Source organism: Cajanus cajan, chromosome 5 (assembly GCF_000230855.2).
Source record: "Cajanus cajan strain Asha chromosome 5, NIPB_CcT2T_4, whole genome shotgun sequence".
Taxonomy (NCBI): Eukaryota; Viridiplantae; Streptophyta; class Magnoliopsida; order Fabales; family Fabaceae; genus Cajanus; species Cajanus cajan.
In genome coordinates this window covers 8,628,025-8,646,153 of record NC_138521.1, presented here as the reverse complement: position 1 = coordinate 8,646,153, position 18,129 = coordinate 8,628,025, and the positions used below count along the sequence as shown (strand labels likewise).

Here is an 18,129-nt window from a genome sequence, read left to right as displayed (position 1 = left end):
ACTAGCCCCACCATAACCAGCATAAGAAAGGTTCTTTTACAGTCATTAGCATTCCGAAAAGTACTTTTACAGTCATTAGCATTCCAGAAAATACTTTCCGGAATAGTAAAATTATTGTTCATATAATTCCGGAAAGAACTTTCCGTAATAGTAACTTTAATATTATGGAAAGTACTTTCCGGAATTATGTAACAAAACATTTCCAGAAAATACTTTCCGGAATAAGAATTTAATATTATGGAAAGTATTTTCCGGAACATTTTTATATAATTCCAGAAAGAACTTTCCGTAACAGTAAGAAGAAGAAGAAGAGGAGTGCCAGAAAGAGAAAGAAGAGGGGCGTGTGAGGTGCGGGAAAAAAAAGAAGAGGAGAGTGCCAGAAAGAGAAAGAAGAGGGGTGCACAATGTCAGCAAGTGGTCTTGTAAGAGAAAGACTCTTACTTGTTCTATGGAAAGACACACTAGTACAAAAATGACTTTTAAAATCGGAGTTTTAAAATCAGTCATAAGGTAGCCATTTTAAAAGTGATGCGATGGCCTGTACTGCAACAGAACGGCACTAGAACGATCCGTTCTGAAAACAGAACGGCCTGTTCTGCTTTCAGTACGGCCCGTACTGCAAGAAGAACGACCTGTACTACTTGCAGAACGGGCCGTTCTGCAAGCAGAACAGGGCGTTCTACAATCAGAACGGGCCGTTCTTCTTGCAGAACGGCCCGTTCTGGTGCCGTTCTGGTGCGGGGAAGGGGGGTGCGGGAAAAGGAGGTGTAAATTTAGGAATTTTATTTTTTTTAAAAGGGTAATTTAGACATTTTATATATTTTTTTTAAAAAAGGGGGTGTATTTATACGAGAGTGGAGGTGTGTTTATCATCTGCCTATTAGTATTTGTAGGAACAATGATGGGCTGGATTTCTTTGCTTGAGGCCTATGTTTTAGTGGAAATTATACATCGCTCTTTTTTTTTTAAACAAATTAAAATATCTTTAATTTTTAATTTTTTAATTTTACATCCCAATATATAATATAATATTTTTTTTACATACCTTTTGTGACACTCATCTACACCCAAGAGATATGTTGAAACTCATAAAAATCTCAACTCATCTTCATATGAAATTTAAAAATAGAATAATCTAGTCATTGGAAAAATAAATAAGAGTAGTAATAAACAAATTGTAATTCAAAAATATTGAAATAGGAAAGAAGTAATAAAATTCATAAACTACTCCAAATCCTCGATGTCACATTAACATTAGAGTTTCACACACACCTAGACCTCTCCTTACTCATCCCAAAACTGAGGATCCTCATCTACAAAACATACAAAACAAAACACACCAACAACAAACAGGGAGTGAGAATAATCTCACTCTATATAGAATGGGTCGCAACCATCGGCATCCCATCCCTTCACAATAAACGAATATAATAATAACAATTCATACTTTAAAATATAATAACAACATCTTATACTTTAAACTATAGTAATCATAGACAAAATCATATCAATTCATCAATGCACACACATAAATGCAATGCGATGTGTATCTACATCTAAATGCATGGGATACTCGACCATCATCATAAAAAATATACAGTTGGTACCTAAGTCACGCGTTAATCTTAGGCTACCAACATGACATAGGAGTTTTTCCACCAGAACACCAATAGGTTCCCACCAGAATCACAATAACAGGTTTCCACCAGAACCATAGAAATAGGTTCTCACTAGAACCACAAAATTATGCAAATATAATGCATGTCACAATCATACAAATGCTTCTATATAACTTCATCATGATCATCATATCACCCATCGTTCATAAACATATATACTCATTCATATCAATTATTATCCATCAATGCTTTTATATAAATATATCGTGATCATCATATCATCCATTATTCATAAACATCTATACTCATTCACATCAATTATCATCCACCAAGATAGAAATCATCATTCATGAAGTATGTATATACATTCATCATCATATAAACAGTCATAACCATCATAATAAGCCTCCTGGCAATCCACGCCGGGTTTGAAAACCCACACCCGACTTTAAGTTACAATAGAGAACACCTACTCTTTCTCGTGCTCTGCTTCCCTGGGCCGCACCTGGCTTTAAGCTACGATAAAGAGCACCAAAACATCTCACGCTCGACGTGGTCATTTCCATGCCTGATGCCAACATGCCTAGCATCAAGTACTCGAGCTTGGTGTCGCTCGTGATCCATTACCCAATCACCAGCATCGAAACAATATCTCTCAAAATAAACATTACTACAAACAATCATACAATTTACAAACACTTAGGGCTCATTCCACATCCAAGAAATTCACCAATTTTAGCGTTTACAACTTTTACCCCCCTTGAATTCATCAAATTTCTCCCCTTAGGGTTCTAACCCCTTTCTAAAGAACACTCAATTAATTACTCTAAGACATCTAATCATCAAATACATTACATATTCATAATCTACTCGACAATTACATCAAGCGTAAACAACATCTCATCAAACAGAAAACTTATGGGATTGGGGGTCAATCCCTCTAGGGTTCTAACTCATTTCTACAGAGCACTTAATTAATTAATATAAAGCATATGATCATCAAATAAATTACATATTCAAAATCTACTTGACCAATCACATCAAACACACACATCATTTCATTAAACAGAAAACTTATGGGATTAGGGACCAATCCCTTTATCCTTCTTCCATACACCCAATCCCCTAAAATGAATGTTTTCACTCCCCTTACTTGGAGTGATGCAACATACGAGTCTAATCTTCTTCTTCTCTGCTGATCCCTTCTCTTTTTTCTCCATATGTGTTATCTTCAAAGCACCCGGGCGTTAGAGAACATGAGATGAAAAATGAATAATAATCAAGTGTTCTCACTTAATTAATTATTCTAAGACATCTAATCATCAAATAAATCACATATTCATAATCTACTCGATAATTACATCAAACATAAACAACATCTCATCAAGCAGAAAACTTATGGGATTGGGGGCCAATCGCTCTAGGGTTCTAACCCATTTCTACAGAGCACTTAATTAATTACTATAAAGCATCTGATCATCAAATAAATTACATCACTAGTGCAAAAATTAGTTTTAAAATTGGGATTTTAAGATCGGTTAAAAGGTGACTGATCTTAAAAGTCACGCGGTGACAATTTTGTAAATAATGTGAACACTCTTAAATAACCGATTTTAAAAGTATTGTCAGAAACATTTTATATTTCCCTCCATTCTCATTCTCTTTGATCTTTCCCTCCATTCCTTTTTTTACTCTCTCGCGCTCTCATTTTCTAAAGTCTCCCATAAGGTAAATTTCTTGTCATTTTCATTTTCGTCTTCTCATGCTCTTCTCGTGTCTCTAATTTCGTTGTAGGTTCATTTTGGGTAAATTTTTAATCTGGAACGGCCCGTTCTGCAATGAGAATGGCCCGTTTTGCAATCAGAATGGCCTGTTCTGGACTGGTTTTAACTCATGCCAAAATATGCTAGAATGGCCCGTTCCAAACTACAATTTTAGGCCCTTTTAACAACCTAGAACAGCCTGTTCCAGTTTAATTTTTAGAAAGCCAAGACTTTTAAAATTGGTTATAAAACAACCGATCTTAAAATTTAATTTTTAAAATCGGTTATTTAATCGATTTTAAAAGTCTAACTTTTAAAATCGGCTCTTTTAAAATCGGTTATGGAACGAATTTTAAAAGTTGAAAATAATCGATTTTAAAAGATTTTTTTCCACTAGTGCATATTCGGAATCTACTCAACCAAACGCACACATCATTTCATTAAACAGAAAACTTATGGGATTGGGGGCCAATTCCTCTACCCTTCTTCCATACACCCAATCCCCAGAAATGAGTGTTCTCACTCCCCCTTACCTGGAGTGATGCAATGTATGACTCTAATATTTTTCCTCTTCTCTGGTGATCCCTTCTCCTTGTTCTCCAGATGTGTTCTCTTCAAAACACCCAAGTGTCAGAGAACATGAGATGAAAAATGAATAATAATCTCTCCCTTTCTCCCTTCTCTTCTAATATATAGCTTTTATTTATCTAAACCCCCTATTATCTTAATTATTTCTAATATTCCTCTAACCAATTAAATATATTAAAATGTATAAAATAAAAAATTATTAATCACAATATAAAAAAAAAATCATCCTCATCTCCCTAATTAATTATTATTATTAATTAGAAAAAATCCTAGGGTGTTACACCTCCTTTCCTCTTCTTTCCGGTTCTCATGTAAACCCCCTTACATAAAAACTCTCCACCTATTTTAATAGGTAATTTTTTTTTCAATTTTACATTACTACTTTCTCCCATCCTCTTTCAGTTTTCATACTATTATTCTCTCTCTCTCCTCTTTTAGTTTTACTGTGCTAGTTTTTGACAGTATTATAAGTATGTGTGACTTTCTCGACAATGTCAAAGGTATCGAGCCAAAAGTGCATTTTTTCTTTGAGCACTTTGCCCCATTTATATGTCTAAAAAATGTGACATCAAATAATTTTAGTATTTTAGAGTATTTTCTAGAATAGTAAAATTAGTGTTCCCTAAAGTATTTCAAAATTGTGTTTTTAACATACTTTTGGAAAGTATTTTCCGAAATACTAAATTTATAGTTATAGAAAGAAATTTCTAGAATTATGTAAAACACACTTCCAAAAAATATATTTTGGAACATTAAGCTTATTATTCTGGAAAGTACGTTATGGAACATTAATTTAAAAAAAAGTATTTTTTAGAAATGTGTTATTTTACATAATTCTATAAAGTTCTTTCAGAAACAGTAAATCTAGTATTTTGAAAAATGTTTTCCAGAAGTTTATTATTTTACATACTTTCATAAAATAATTTCTAGAATACTAAATTTAATGTTCTAGAAATTACTCTCCAGAAGTATGTAGAAAATATAATTTTCAAAAATATTTTTTGGAATATTAATTTTACTTTTTCAAAAAGTACTCTAGAAAAGTGAAATTAGTGTTTCAAAATGTTTTTTCCATAACACTAAATTTAATATTAAGATTTTGGGAGTGTCGCAACCCGAAAATTTTCGATCTCGCGACGTATGGTTTAGACATCCTTTTAAAAGTCTCATTAATTAAGGGATGCCCGGACACCAGACTAATCCTTAATTAATGGTTTTTGAAAATAGGTTCATGGAGTCGCCACCAATATTTTACTCAAAACATTGGAAAAAGAAAAGGTTTTTTAAAGATCCAACTATGGCCTTGATAACCAGAATTGGGTTCGGGGGTCGGTTACGTGTAGGGAAGGTATTAAGCACCCCTACAGCGCCCTCAATTGGTACCCTATGATGAAGTTAACATTATAAGAATTAATAAATTAAATATTGAATCCCCTTTATTAATATTTTATTTACATGCTTAAAATATAAATCATGCTTAAAATATAAATTAAGCGATTAACCCTAAAATATCTACATTATGACGTTTATTATAACAAAAAAAAGAGATAAAGATAAGAAATAAAAGGAAGAGAAGAAGATTAGCTGAAATACCTCTTGAACAAGCTTTATTGAATCTTCAAATATGAAAAAGGTGCGTTATGGCGACCTTTCACACTACAGTATGTCTCACAAATCTCAAGAAATACAATAGGGGGAGAGAGAGTAAAAAATATAATAGAAGGGAGAGAAATAGAGAATTTTCGTGCTCAAAGGAGTCTTATTCGAAATTTCTCTGGCCGCCCTGAGAACTGTGCCCGAAGCTTCAATTTATAGGAACCAAAAGGGGCCAGAACGGCCCGTTCCAGATTCGGAACGACCCGTTCTGGCCCAATCATTATGGGAAAATTTCGTACCCTAGAACGGCCCGTTCTGAAAACGGAACGGCCCGTTCTGGGGACCAGAACGGGCCGTTCTGGGGTACAAAATTTTGGCCTTTGATGGGGTTTGGAACGGCCGTTCCAACCTACAATTTTATGCCTTTTTATGAGTCTCGGAACGGCCCGTTCCAAATCCAGAACGGCCCGTTCCAGACTTTAGAACGGCCCGTTCCGATTTTGGAACGGCCCGTTCCGGGCTACTAAAACCACCTTTTTTTTGGCCTTTAGGCCTTCTGATGTCCTGTCTTGTTGTTTGCCTGCTTCGAAAGCTCCTTCCCTTCATAACGGAAATCCATTTCTTTGTTTGTGTGCCCCCCGGACGAAATTGGGTGTCTACAGGGAGGAGTGAAAGGAAAGGAAGTATTGGAAGAAAAATTGTGCGTCTAGTTCAATAAAAACTATCGAGAAAGTTGCACGTACTTACAATATTGTCATGTACCATTTCTACAGTTTAAGTGTATGTGAAAAGTGAAAGAGGCGAGGACAATGTTGTTAAAATCGAGATTTTACTTAGGATTGGAAAGAGAGTGAAACATCATAACTTAAGAATCATAAATCAGATCATAAGATCCTACATTTCTACTTAAACTTATATGCAATACATGTAGAAAGAAAACTACATAGATAAAAAAAATCTATAAATCATGATATTAATAAACAAGTTTATAGTTATAATAATAAGTTATTAAAAATATAATATCCAAATTTGAAATAGGAAAATATAAAAAATAAAAAAGAAGTTAAACAACTCCTAATAGAAATTAGAAATAAGTCACAAGACTTAATAACTAAAAACATAACACTTCATAAATTCATATGAAATCTTGCATTCTAGTCAATTAGGAGAGCATAAATTTCTTCTTGACAATCATCATCCATATTATCTTCATTCTTATTAATGGCATTAACATCTCCCACCACTGCAAGTCCAATTAATTCATCCTCTTCAATAGGAGGAATATCCAAATCGTCCACAAGTACACCACCATTGGTTCCAACATCTTATCCAACTTTAAGTATGTCTTCATCCAAGGAATTCAAATATAAAATTTGATCATTTTCCTCCACAATCCAATAATCATCATAAGAAAAGGTCTTTAATACCATTTTTTTCCTTCCTAACTCGCTTCTTGTTCAATTTGGAATTAGCCATGACATAAACTACATCATTCATGGTCTTTTGCAACAAACGATTCCTTTTCTTGGTATGGACTTAAATGAAAAATCAATTATCATATAACAGGAAGAAGGAATTGAAATACATTATACATATACGGATATACCATTTTAAATTAGAAGTTTTACCATCTTAAAGACACTCTAGTTACGCTCGCAGTCGGATGAACTACATGTCAAACTCAAACTCAAACTCAAAATCCAAATTGAAAATTGTTACAATTCTAGATGTTTATCTCCATAAGATTCCCACCAATCTACTAGACTTTTGGTATTAAGAGCATGTTGAGTTATAGGATGACCAAAAAGGTCTTTTTTTATTTTTCTTGAAACCCACAAGTTGGTCATCAATATTTGCTATTATTTTAAAGTCTCTAACAATCTTTTCCATGCAATCAATGAATCCTTTCTTAAATTCCTAATCAACCTTAAAATTAGGAGCATAATGCGGTATGAGCTTAATGTAGTAGCCTGCAGTATGCAAAAACCTATGTAATTGTTTGTCCCATCTTTGATCAATAATTTCCCATAAGGGAATGTAGCTACAATTGAAAAAAAAAAGTTTTTAGCCAAAGTCTATAATTTATAAAATGAAGCACATAGCAAATAGTATTTGTTCTCATATCCTCTAAAAGTCTTGTATCTTTTCTTTAGTTCATTTCATTTCTTCATAAATGAACTATGGTTGGCCTTTCATCTAAATCCATTAAGCGCAACACTTTAACTAAGGGAAAAACACCTCTCATGCAATTCAGAACAATTTTCCAAAATCCCTTATTTGTAACCAAATTCTCCATAAACTTTTCATCCTTGGTCTTTGCTAATTGACTAGATGTCAATTATTCAGATGTGAACATTTTAGTTAATGGATCCTTATTCTCATTCAAGCATCCCAAGGTTAAGTAGGAAGTAGCAAAATGAGTCAAGTCAGGTCTAATCAAGTCACCCCCTTGGTAAATTTATGCAATAAAGCAATAAAACTTGTTCTACCATAGATGTATGATGTGATCCTTCTACCACTGGCAATTGTTTCACTATGAAATGGTATCTTTTTCTCAAAATCCTCAAGCATTATGTCAATGCAATGAGTTGCATAAGGTGTCCAATACAACTTAGTCCTTTTTGCCATAAACATTTCCCCAGTTGCCTTGTAATTTGTTGCATTGTCTATGATAATATGGAAAACATTTTCTTCCTTAACCTCTTCAACTATATCATCTAGCATCTTGAAAATTTTATTAGCTATCTTGCATATCTTGGATGCATTAATAGACAAAAAAAATTTCCAAGTGGACTATTTACTAAATTTTTTAATATATTCCTCCTCCTCCTATTAGTCCATCCATCTATCAATATTGTGCATCCAAATTTCTTCCAATAAGTTTTATGATCATCTAAAGAAAGATTGGTCATTTCAACATGATACTTTAAGTATTTCACCCTAATTTCATGGTAGGATGGTGGGTCAAATCCTGGACCATGTCGAGCAACTGATTCAAACATTTAATTTCTTATATGTTTCACTGTTGGCTGCATTAAAAAGGATAACATTCAAGTGGAAAAAAAAATAAAGCAATGTCTTAACATGTTTCCTCTCTCAAATCCTTCTTAAAGATCTTGTTGATTGTTATTTGAGAACCAACTTTTCTCTTGAAAAGGTTTTGACTACCAATATCACCACCTTTTGATTGGGCAACAAAACTACTACCTATTCCTTTAGTATCACCAAGTTTTTTTTAGAATATTTAATTTTATCCAACGTTTCTTTCTTAACATCTTCAAGAATCGATCTACATGCTCCAACATCTTTGGATGTTCCTGCCAAATGATATTTCAAATGATAAACCCCTCCTATGAATGTCTTCACAAAATTTGCTCCTGACTTTTCTTGCATCCCTATCAATAGAAACACAATATTTTCATGTCACATCAGTTTTCATTCTAGCAACAGTTTTATGCAATTTTTGTGGCGGTTCACTTCCTTGAATTCCTTTTCTTGATGCCATTTTTTCTTCAATAGTTTAAAAACAAACACTAATAAAATAAAAAAATTAAATGAGAAAAAAAATAGTGAAGGGGGGAAAGAAATTAAAAAAAAGAAATTAATTGAATTGACATAATAAAGAATGGTTGAATTACTCAATTTTATTTATATTAAATTTAAAAGAATTAATGTATTTCATTGTTTTTAAAAATTACTAAAAAAATATACTAAAATAATTATATAATCTTCAAAAGTAATACACTAACACTTCAAAATAAAAAAGTAATCATTCATAGAATTAAAATTAAAAAAAAATGGTTGAATAACTCAATTTTATTGAGATTGAATTTAAAAAAAATAATGTAATTCACTATTTTTAAAAATTATTAAAAGCTTATATTAAAAAATTATATAATGCTTACATAAGCAAAGAAAAAATAATAATACTTCAAAAGTAATACACGAATACTTCAAAAAAAAAATCATGATTCGTAAAATTAATATTAAAAAATGAAAAAAAAGGTTGAATTACTATATTTATTTAGGATTGAATTAAAAAAAAACTTAACATATTTCACTATTTTTAAAAGTTCTTAAAAAGTTATATAATACTTAATTATATAAAGAAAAAATAAGATGCTTAATACGTTAGTTATTAGGAAAAAAAATTATTGGTTCGAAAATGTTAGATTAATATATTTCACTACTAGAATTTTTTCTATTATCTAAGGATTTTCCTAGGAATTTTTCATTAAAATTTGTAGGAAATAAGTTTTTTGCGAATTTTTCTACAAATTTATTTTCGCAGCTAATATCTTCGTGGATAATTGTTTCTTGCCAATTTCAAAATTCGCAAAAAAAATTCTTATGATTTTTGCTATAAAAAAAATCTATAGAATACTTTATTGCAAAAAAAAAATGGCAGCAAACTTTCTTGTGGAAAAAGAATTCTTAGAAAATTTGCAAAAAATATTCTACAAATTTTAAAATCCACAAAATTTTTGCAAGAAATTTTCCACAAAATTTAAAATTTGCAAGTAAATTTCTTGCAAAATTAAAATTTCCCAAGTAAATTTTCTGCAAAATTAAAATTTTGTAAGTAAATTTTCTGCAAAATTTCAAATTCGCAAGTAAATTTCCTAGAAAAAATCGCAGGTAATTTTTTTATAATTTTTTTTAATATTATGATGCCCTGCAAGTTCACAATTCTTATAACTTTCACGTTTTGGGCTGTTAGCATGTTACCAAACCTGGGCCACCAAAGGAAAAAATAGCCACTCGTGGCAGCAAGTGCTGATATGGGTAATTTGTACACTTCAATTAACCTCCCCTTCAGTCTTCTTATTCTTCTTATTTATTTATATATGTCTCTGACTCACTAATATTCTAACTATCTCCCCCTTCCCAAAGTCCCAAGACAATTGCTATGGATTCTATAATTCTAGACGTAGTGAATATTTTGCACAATGAAGAACAAATATCAAGGACAAAAAATACAATAAATAACGAGCTCAACGCATTACAGTATCTTTGGATACTTCTTATGGAATCTTGAATTCAGGATTCTGCTCAACGAAAGCTGGTGGCCTTTTGTACACAACAGACGCAGCCCTAATTAAGATGCTAGCAGTTAAACCTCATGAGGTATTTTTTATGCCTGATGCCATAGTCAAAGAAATGTACCAAAAACTTCTCTCCCATCCACTCCCTCTCCTCCTCTCTTCGATTTTCATCCTGGTTAAAGTATTGATATCAAACAAGAGATATTAAGAATGAAGAACACAAAAATCAAAATAAAAGTAAGCATGAACCTTGAGAAACATTTCCAAAGGTGCATCAAATACTGCTTCCACTTCAGGTGGATCTAGAACAGGTTTGAATGCTTTCTTGTCATGAAGTATGCCAATGACTGGAACTACTCTTAGGAAGTTCTGCAAATCAAACAGTGATAGATTTCAAGTACTGGAGTGAAATTTTCCATTCAACCCTTTATTATATGAAGCTTATGTGAAATAGACTAACAAACAGGTGTCCAAATTATATAACATCTGGGAGTCTAAACATCAACATCATCAGCATAATGAGATGGCAGACTTGGCTAGAGTTTATTTTTTCATTTATAGAAATGTTTACAGTTTTCAATCTGTGGTGATTATCCATCAAATAAATTTCCAATCATTTCCTCTATTGACCAATCATATACCAATTATTGCTAATAACTTAATAAGATCTTATTTCCATGCAATGTTTGCCAAGGAAAATATTATTACATTATTCAAACTTTTCAACATTTAGTAATGTTGTTATTATCATGTTTATAGTGGCACTCTAATAGGTAACATATACACTTATACAGTGTCTAATTACTACTTAGAACTAAGAGTCTTTGACTACTATATATATGACATAGTGCTACTCATTGGAAGGAACACAAGTGTACATGCATTTCCAAAACTATCTTAGTTTGGGAAAATGTTGAAAGGAAATCACAGTAAGCATCCAAAATGAACAACAATCTCCACTTTTGATGCATTAATCTATACTTGACTCTCTTCAGTTCCAGTTTTCACTAAACAGTGTCACTCACATATGTAATCTCCACTTTTTCCTGTAAAAATGAAGAGGTCCGGTTCACATACGACGATAAGAGAGATTAAGGGGGAAAAAAGGAAGGGAAAGCATTGTTTATGGCCTATCCTACTACATATTGTGCATTGTTTGAGGAAGTATTGAAGACTGAGATGGCATAAAAACAGGATCACCAATGGATAACTTTTCCTATACACGTTATAAAGTTGAACATTTTTCGCCAACTCATGACTAAAAACCAGAAAAAATCATCTGTTCTACACTCAATAAACTTGGCTCTGTATAATTGAATTACCCATTAAGGATATAAAGAAAAAGATTCAGCCCTTTCTAATTTTAGCCTTGTGCAAAATATGTTAGCGTTATCCCGAACATGTATTACTCAATAGAATTCTAATAAAATTAATAAAAATTGAATGATACTCCTTGGATTAGACGATTAGTTATATAATTATCAGTACCAGATAGGGTACAATACTAAAGATTTTAAATTGCGACATCAATTTAGTTACATGTTTTTAATATTGAGAAATTGCAGTTAAATACAGTTGATGTCGCTTCAACTTTAGTAGAATTGAGGTTTGAAAAATCTTGAAATTGTGGCTAAAATTGTACATGTGATCCTGGACTGTATTCTAAAACCAATTATATCAGTAATACTTTCTAATTTTTTGAACAATGGGGCTTCATAGCCATAAAAAGTACACTATTCATGTCAAAGCATGACATACCTGCACGTCCATGGTCTTTCCTTTAAGCAAAGCAGCTCTCCACAAAATTTCATGCTGCAGCGTTTTTATCTGGAACAATTCAAAACAATCTTAGACAATCCACAAATACAAATAGAGTTAGGGAAATGAACCAACTCATTGAGTAACTCACCCTTTCTCTCCCCAAGTTAAGCTCCTGCAAAATCAAGCAGAAATAGTTACTATCACAATCACCTTCAATTAACAAAGCATTTGTTCAATTTGGTGGAAACTAACTAACCGCTAACATGTGGCTATTTGACTGAGCGAGGTTCCAGTTTTGAAGCTGCAACTTCTTCACATCGCCTATCAGCCTCTGCAGCTCCGCGCCACTCACTTCAATGATCTTACTGTTCAATTTTCAAACAACATTAGTTCAATTAACATTAGCATTTCAATTTAATGCTTTCGATTCAGATCCTAAAAGGAGCACGAGAGGATACTTTCTTTCCGCAAGAAGTTGGATCAACGCCGTCCTTTCCTGCATCACAATTCATCCAATTAAAAACAGAAAGAGAGAATGATATTACAAAAGTGAAAGAGTAAATTAATGTACCTTCAGAAGTTGTTGAATGGAATTGTTCTCGGAAGGAATCAAATCTTAGCTAGCTCTTAACAAACAAAACTGTGGTTTAAAATAAGGTATGCAATCAATAAACGAGACACATATCCAACAAACATCTTACCTCCAACCAACATCTGCTCTTACATTTTTCAGATTACAAGCATTGTCTTCTCTCTCATTGAGTTGGTACTTCAAATCTACATTCAAAAGCACACAAAAAATAAAGTGTTGTACGGTGAGAAAAATTAGGAAAAGAAGAATGCACACACGACATTGCCACTCTTACCTCATCTGCAATCATGGCAATAAGTGCTGAACTGTTGGTAGGAATTTGAACTCTGTTGGCCATTTGGTATGACTGGAGAAGATAAACAAGAATAACAATAAACGTCAGAGAGCTTGACAATTAGCCATAGGTATTAGACTGTAAGTAGTATTGAACAATAAAATGATCCACTTCCAAATAATAAACATGATACATCATTAAAGCACATTATCTGTTCATTACTACGAGTCAATTTGGCACCCCCTTAAAATTAGGGGTGAGAATCAGCAAGGAATTTTTCACACAAACTCTTCCCTGAATAATTCACCACAATTTTTCGTGAGGATACCAAACTAACCACGACTCGAAGATCGTAAATCTAAGTCAATCCGAGTGCTCTTAAATAGTAAATAATCACAGATCTTAGATCCTTTACACGTGACTAATTGAAATTATGATCCCTTTACTCGTCATTGATCCCAATCAAAAGATCTATAAATTAGGGGTGAAATGAAATGCGAATTGAAAACAGGCGTACAAAAATCTGCCCTCTGTTTAAAGTGATTTAAATGAATTATGCTCTGAAATTCCTCATAAGAGGATCAACGTAACCAAAATCAGCATCAAGGGAACTAAATCCAACATTTCACAGTTCAGAGCAAAGGACAGATAGAACAAACCAGATCGGAAGGCCGGAAGCGGAGAGGGCAGATACGACGAAAGATTTCAGAGCGTACGGCGGCGCTTGGCGGAGCTAGGGAGGAGTCCGGCCTGGTTTGGAGCTGAGAGAAGTGTTACAGTGAGCAGTGTGCGGAGGTTACGTTTACGGAGGTGCGGAGGATACGGAGGTGACTTACTTGAGAAGTGTTGTGCGGCGGTGATGAGTAAAAATACAGTTGCGGAGGTGAATGTAATCAGTACAGTGAAGGAAGACAGAAATGTGTTTACTTTTATGGAGGAGTCAAAAATATTTTCAATTTTTAAATTAATAAAAATAATCATAAATAAAAAGAATTGGCAGGAAATACTACTCACAAAAAAAACAAATTACTTGCAAATTTATATTTAAAACAAAAATTTGTAGGAAAATAAAAAAAAATCTGCAATTTTTTTAAAAATTTTTATTTGCAACAAAAAATTTATATAATTAATATTTTTGTAGTAAAATTTGCAAGAATTTTCTGCAAATTTAAAATCATAAAAATATTTGCAATAATTTATTGGAGATTTATATTTGCAAGAATTTTTGCAATAATTTTCTACAAATATTTTTTCGCATGAAAATCCTTGGATAAATGACATATTTTTAGTAGTGTTTATAAAGAAAAAAATTATATAATTAAGAAAATAAAAAATAAATTGTTAAAGGTAGAGACTGTCATATTTTTAAATATGTTTGAAACTTAAAAAAAGAAAAAGAAACAGAAAATAGGACACCGTAAACTTAAAAAAAAAAAAAAAAAGAAAAAAAAAAGATAATAAACACTTCAAAGAAAAAGAAAAGAAGAAAAGTTGTGTCGAAGGGACGCACGCGGCACGACACACAAGTGCTCTTCTTTTTCTTCTTCTTCGGCGGTGCAACTCAAATGATTTCTTCTTCTGCGGCACACTTCCAATGATGGAAATGAATTCACGATGGTGTCATGACTCACGACAACGTCACGACGGACAATGATATGATAGCAGTAAGGATCTAAATGTAGCACAATTATAGACAATAAATTGAATTATAGACAGGTGCTTCCAATAACCTTGTGCTTATTAACAACAATTTTACGCTTAACATCTTTATGACAATAAGGTTTTTGTTTTATTCATTTGGTAAGCATCTTCATCGGTCCAAAAACAAGTTTGTCCATGCATTTTCATGAAAAATAAGTCTTGTTGATGCTAACTGCTAACCATAAATTCACCCTTTTCCTCTATAATATTTGTGCAAATACAATTGATATACCGTCCCATTCAAATTTCATTAAAAATAAGTCTTCTTGGTCATATCATTTTGACGATTTCTAATTACCACCTACTAAAATTAGTACATCTTGATTGCATCCTAAAACAAAAGGAAAAACGCAAAATGAAAAACAAATTGAAAGAGAATGAGAAAATTCCCAACTCACGTGTATAATCTCTATCAATTTTTCCCATTTTATTTTATTCATTTATCAAATAAAATTTATGATTGATCAATTTTTCAGACATCGTTTCTGATCGTTAACTTCTTTATGACTAAAATATTTGCTATAAAATTTTTCCGCACATGTGATTAAATGATGTTAGTATATAATATATACTATATATATATATTACTTCTGACATAATTTAAACATCCAACAGTCCAGATTAAATGAAAAAATTCTTCATGGTATATCACCTATCAAAATGAATATAATACTTTATTTCAATTTTTAAGTCATTCTAATTAATGAATATAAAATTACATTTCATTACCTTTTTAAGTATATATCTAATATGAAGTTAAAAACAACAAATCATAAACAAAATAATTAATTAAACTATATATAAGATTTCATAAATTTGGATCAAACTTGAGTAAACAATCAAGCCCCATCTTATTCATATAATGTTAACCAAGAATTTAGGGTACATGTGTTATTATAATGTGTAGTTTAACAGTGATAGAAACAAACACATTGTAGAATATCTGAACCCACCTCCTTCTGAACGCATTCTGAAGAGACCAGCAATCGGATATCGAAAAACTCTTTGCAACGCAGGTCACACTTTTTAAACTCACACGAATCCGATAGCACCACTTTTGTACATATTTTCGGTGGAGCACCTTCACTTCTCATTGAAACAACTAAAATAACAAAAAAAAAAAGGTTTTCAAAATATGTATAGACAATTAAAAAAAATTAGAATACACTCACAATATATTCTTTTTACAAAGCCATTTAGTAGAATTTGCTGTCATATACGATATGTTTATTGATTTTTTATAATAATTATTTTTAAGATCTGTAATTGTTAATTACTAGTTGATAATATAATTTTGTTTACACTCAAAAAAATAAATAATGAATTTGCAAACCTGAAATAATAAGGAATAAGAGAAAGTATCGGATGAAAGACATCCTAGCCATTTCCAATAACTAAAACCTTTGTTTCCTGTTTTTGTTTTATCGGAAAAGAAAACAAAGAAGAAGCAAAGGATTTGAATGGAGTGACAGAATACTTTGATTCATATGTCAGCAACAGTACATTTATAACATTTTAAAAAATATATATTTTTTTTTACATTTAAAATGAAATCTTCAAATTCACTGTTTTAAATGGTATGTGTTTTCATTACCAAAAAAAATAAAAAAGAAATGGTATGTTTTGAGTTTTTTTTCTTTTTTATTCAATGCATGCAACTCGGAATTAATATTTGCAGGATCAAATTGGATCAAATTAGTAAAATTAAGTATTTGACATTTATATATAGAATAGGATCTGTATAAAAAGAATCTAAGACAACATTATTTCATAAGACCAATTTATTTTTTAAAACAATAGAAATATTCATTATACAATGAATTTGACTCTTTTTCATACATAATATTCAGATTTCAAGTCTTATTTAAAGAAATTTTCCCTAAACTGTACCAATCATCCATTATTACTACATTTGTTTCTTGTTTTAAAATAATAATTTTATATTATCATCTAATCATAAATTATATATAATATATTTATTAACATTTTAAAAATTATCTTAAATATTATATTAATAATAATTTTTAATTAGTCAATGCTATAAAATTATTTTATGGTACCAATGTATGATCATTAAATTCTTTTTTAGATGTCGTTTAAGGTTTTTAAAATTCACAAACCAAAACATGCAATTTTTTGTACTCCACAGTAAATGCATACTTGTTGTAAATATATAAATTAAATGTATACTTGTTGTAATATCCTTCCCCGTCTCACAAAGATTTTGTACTCCACAATAAATGCATACTTGTTATAAATATATAAATTAAATCTATACTTGTTGTAATATCCTTCCCCCATCTCACAAAGATTGTAATTTAAGATTTTTACATATAGATTAAGAATAATATTAAATATATTATTTTTTATACAATTTCATTAAAATAACCTTACTCTCTCAAAAACAAAATATTACTTTTAATAGTAGTAGTTGAATAATTAATGAAAGAGCAAATTAAAGAGAAAATAAATAAATAATATTGTATTGAAGATTGAGAACATAATCATTTTTGAAAAATTTTCAAATGTGAAAACTGTAGTTAATATGGACTGAGGGAATAACTTTTCCATTTTGATTCAATAGTAAGTGCATACTTGTAAATATATAAATTAATTAAAATTTAGATAGAAGTTAGGGTACAATTGACAAAAAAAAATTAATATTTCCTTAAACATTAAAAATAGTAAATAAATTATATAAAAAAACTCTTTTCATAAATGATAATTAAAAAGAAACAAAGATTATTAATTATTTATTTAATAAATATTGTATATTTAATTATATTTTTATTCTTTATATTATATTTTAGATTCATTTTGGTCATCTATCTCTTAATTTTTTTATTTTAATCCTTTATCTCCTAAATTTGAATTGCTTTGATTCTTTTAAGACAATAATGATTTTTAATTTTGAGACATGATGTTGAATCCTTGTTTGACTTATTCAAGAATTGAAACTTATCTCATTAAATTCATTTATATGAAACTATTAAATGTAACTGAAATTCAGAAAAAAAAATATTATAAACTTGGTGAAAATCGCATAAAAATAATTTTAAAAAACTGAAAAAAAAAATCAATTTCACAATATTTTTTTAGTTTCACGTTTGATATATTTTTCACATTATTTTAATTATGTTTATTAACTCATATGAGTATATATCATTTCCATAATTGTAATAATTTGATT

General features: G+C 30.8%; 1 protein-coding gene and 1 long non-coding RNA gene across 2 annotated transcripts; both read right to left on the bottom strand.

Annotated features, from left to right (window-relative positions):
* Nucleotides 1-1,051: 1,051 nt before the first annotated feature.
* Nucleotides 1,052-6,836, bottom strand: LOC114916338 (uncharacterized). The gene is made up of 3 exons (XR_003804745.2): nt 5,564-6,836; nt 3,916-3,994; nt 1,052-2,848 (listed from the first exon to the last, which is right to left on the bottom strand). It is a non-coding gene; the product is annotated as an uncharacterized LOC114916338 (long non-coding RNA).
* A 2,814-nt stretch (nt 6,837-9,650) lies between these two features.
* Nucleotides 9,651-17,843, bottom strand: LOC114916336 (nudix hydrolase 15, mitochondrial-like). Its single transcript, XM_083074875.1, has 10 exons — nt 16,273-17,843; nt 13,898-16,041; nt 13,239-13,310; nt 12,944-13,149; nt 12,831-12,868; nt 12,629-12,737; nt 12,521-12,544; nt 12,370-12,438; nt 10,861-10,980; nt 9,651-10,783 (listed from the first exon to the last, which is right to left on the bottom strand). The coding sequence occupies exons 6-10, from the start codon at nt 12,635-12,637 to the stop codon at nt 10,673-10,675; spliced, it is 333 nt and encodes a 110-aa protein (XP_082931001.1). The 5' UTR covers nt 12,638-12,737; nt 12,831-12,868; nt 12,944-13,149; nt 13,239-13,310; nt 13,898-16,041; nt 16,273-17,843; the 3' UTR covers nt 9,651-10,672.
* Between the last annotated feature and the right edge of the window lie 286 nt (nt 17,844-18,129).

Coding starts and splice junctions, on each gene's coding strand:
- LOC114916336 (XM_083074875.1), bottom strand. Junction 10,981..12,369: donor GAAAGACCATGGACGTGCAG/GTATGTCATGCT, acceptor TTTGATTTGCAG/AACTTCCTAAGAGTAGTTCC. Junction 10,784..10,860: donor CTTTGGAAATGTTTCTCAAG/GTTCATGCTTAC, acceptor TACTTTAACCAG/GATGAAAATCGAAGAGAGGA.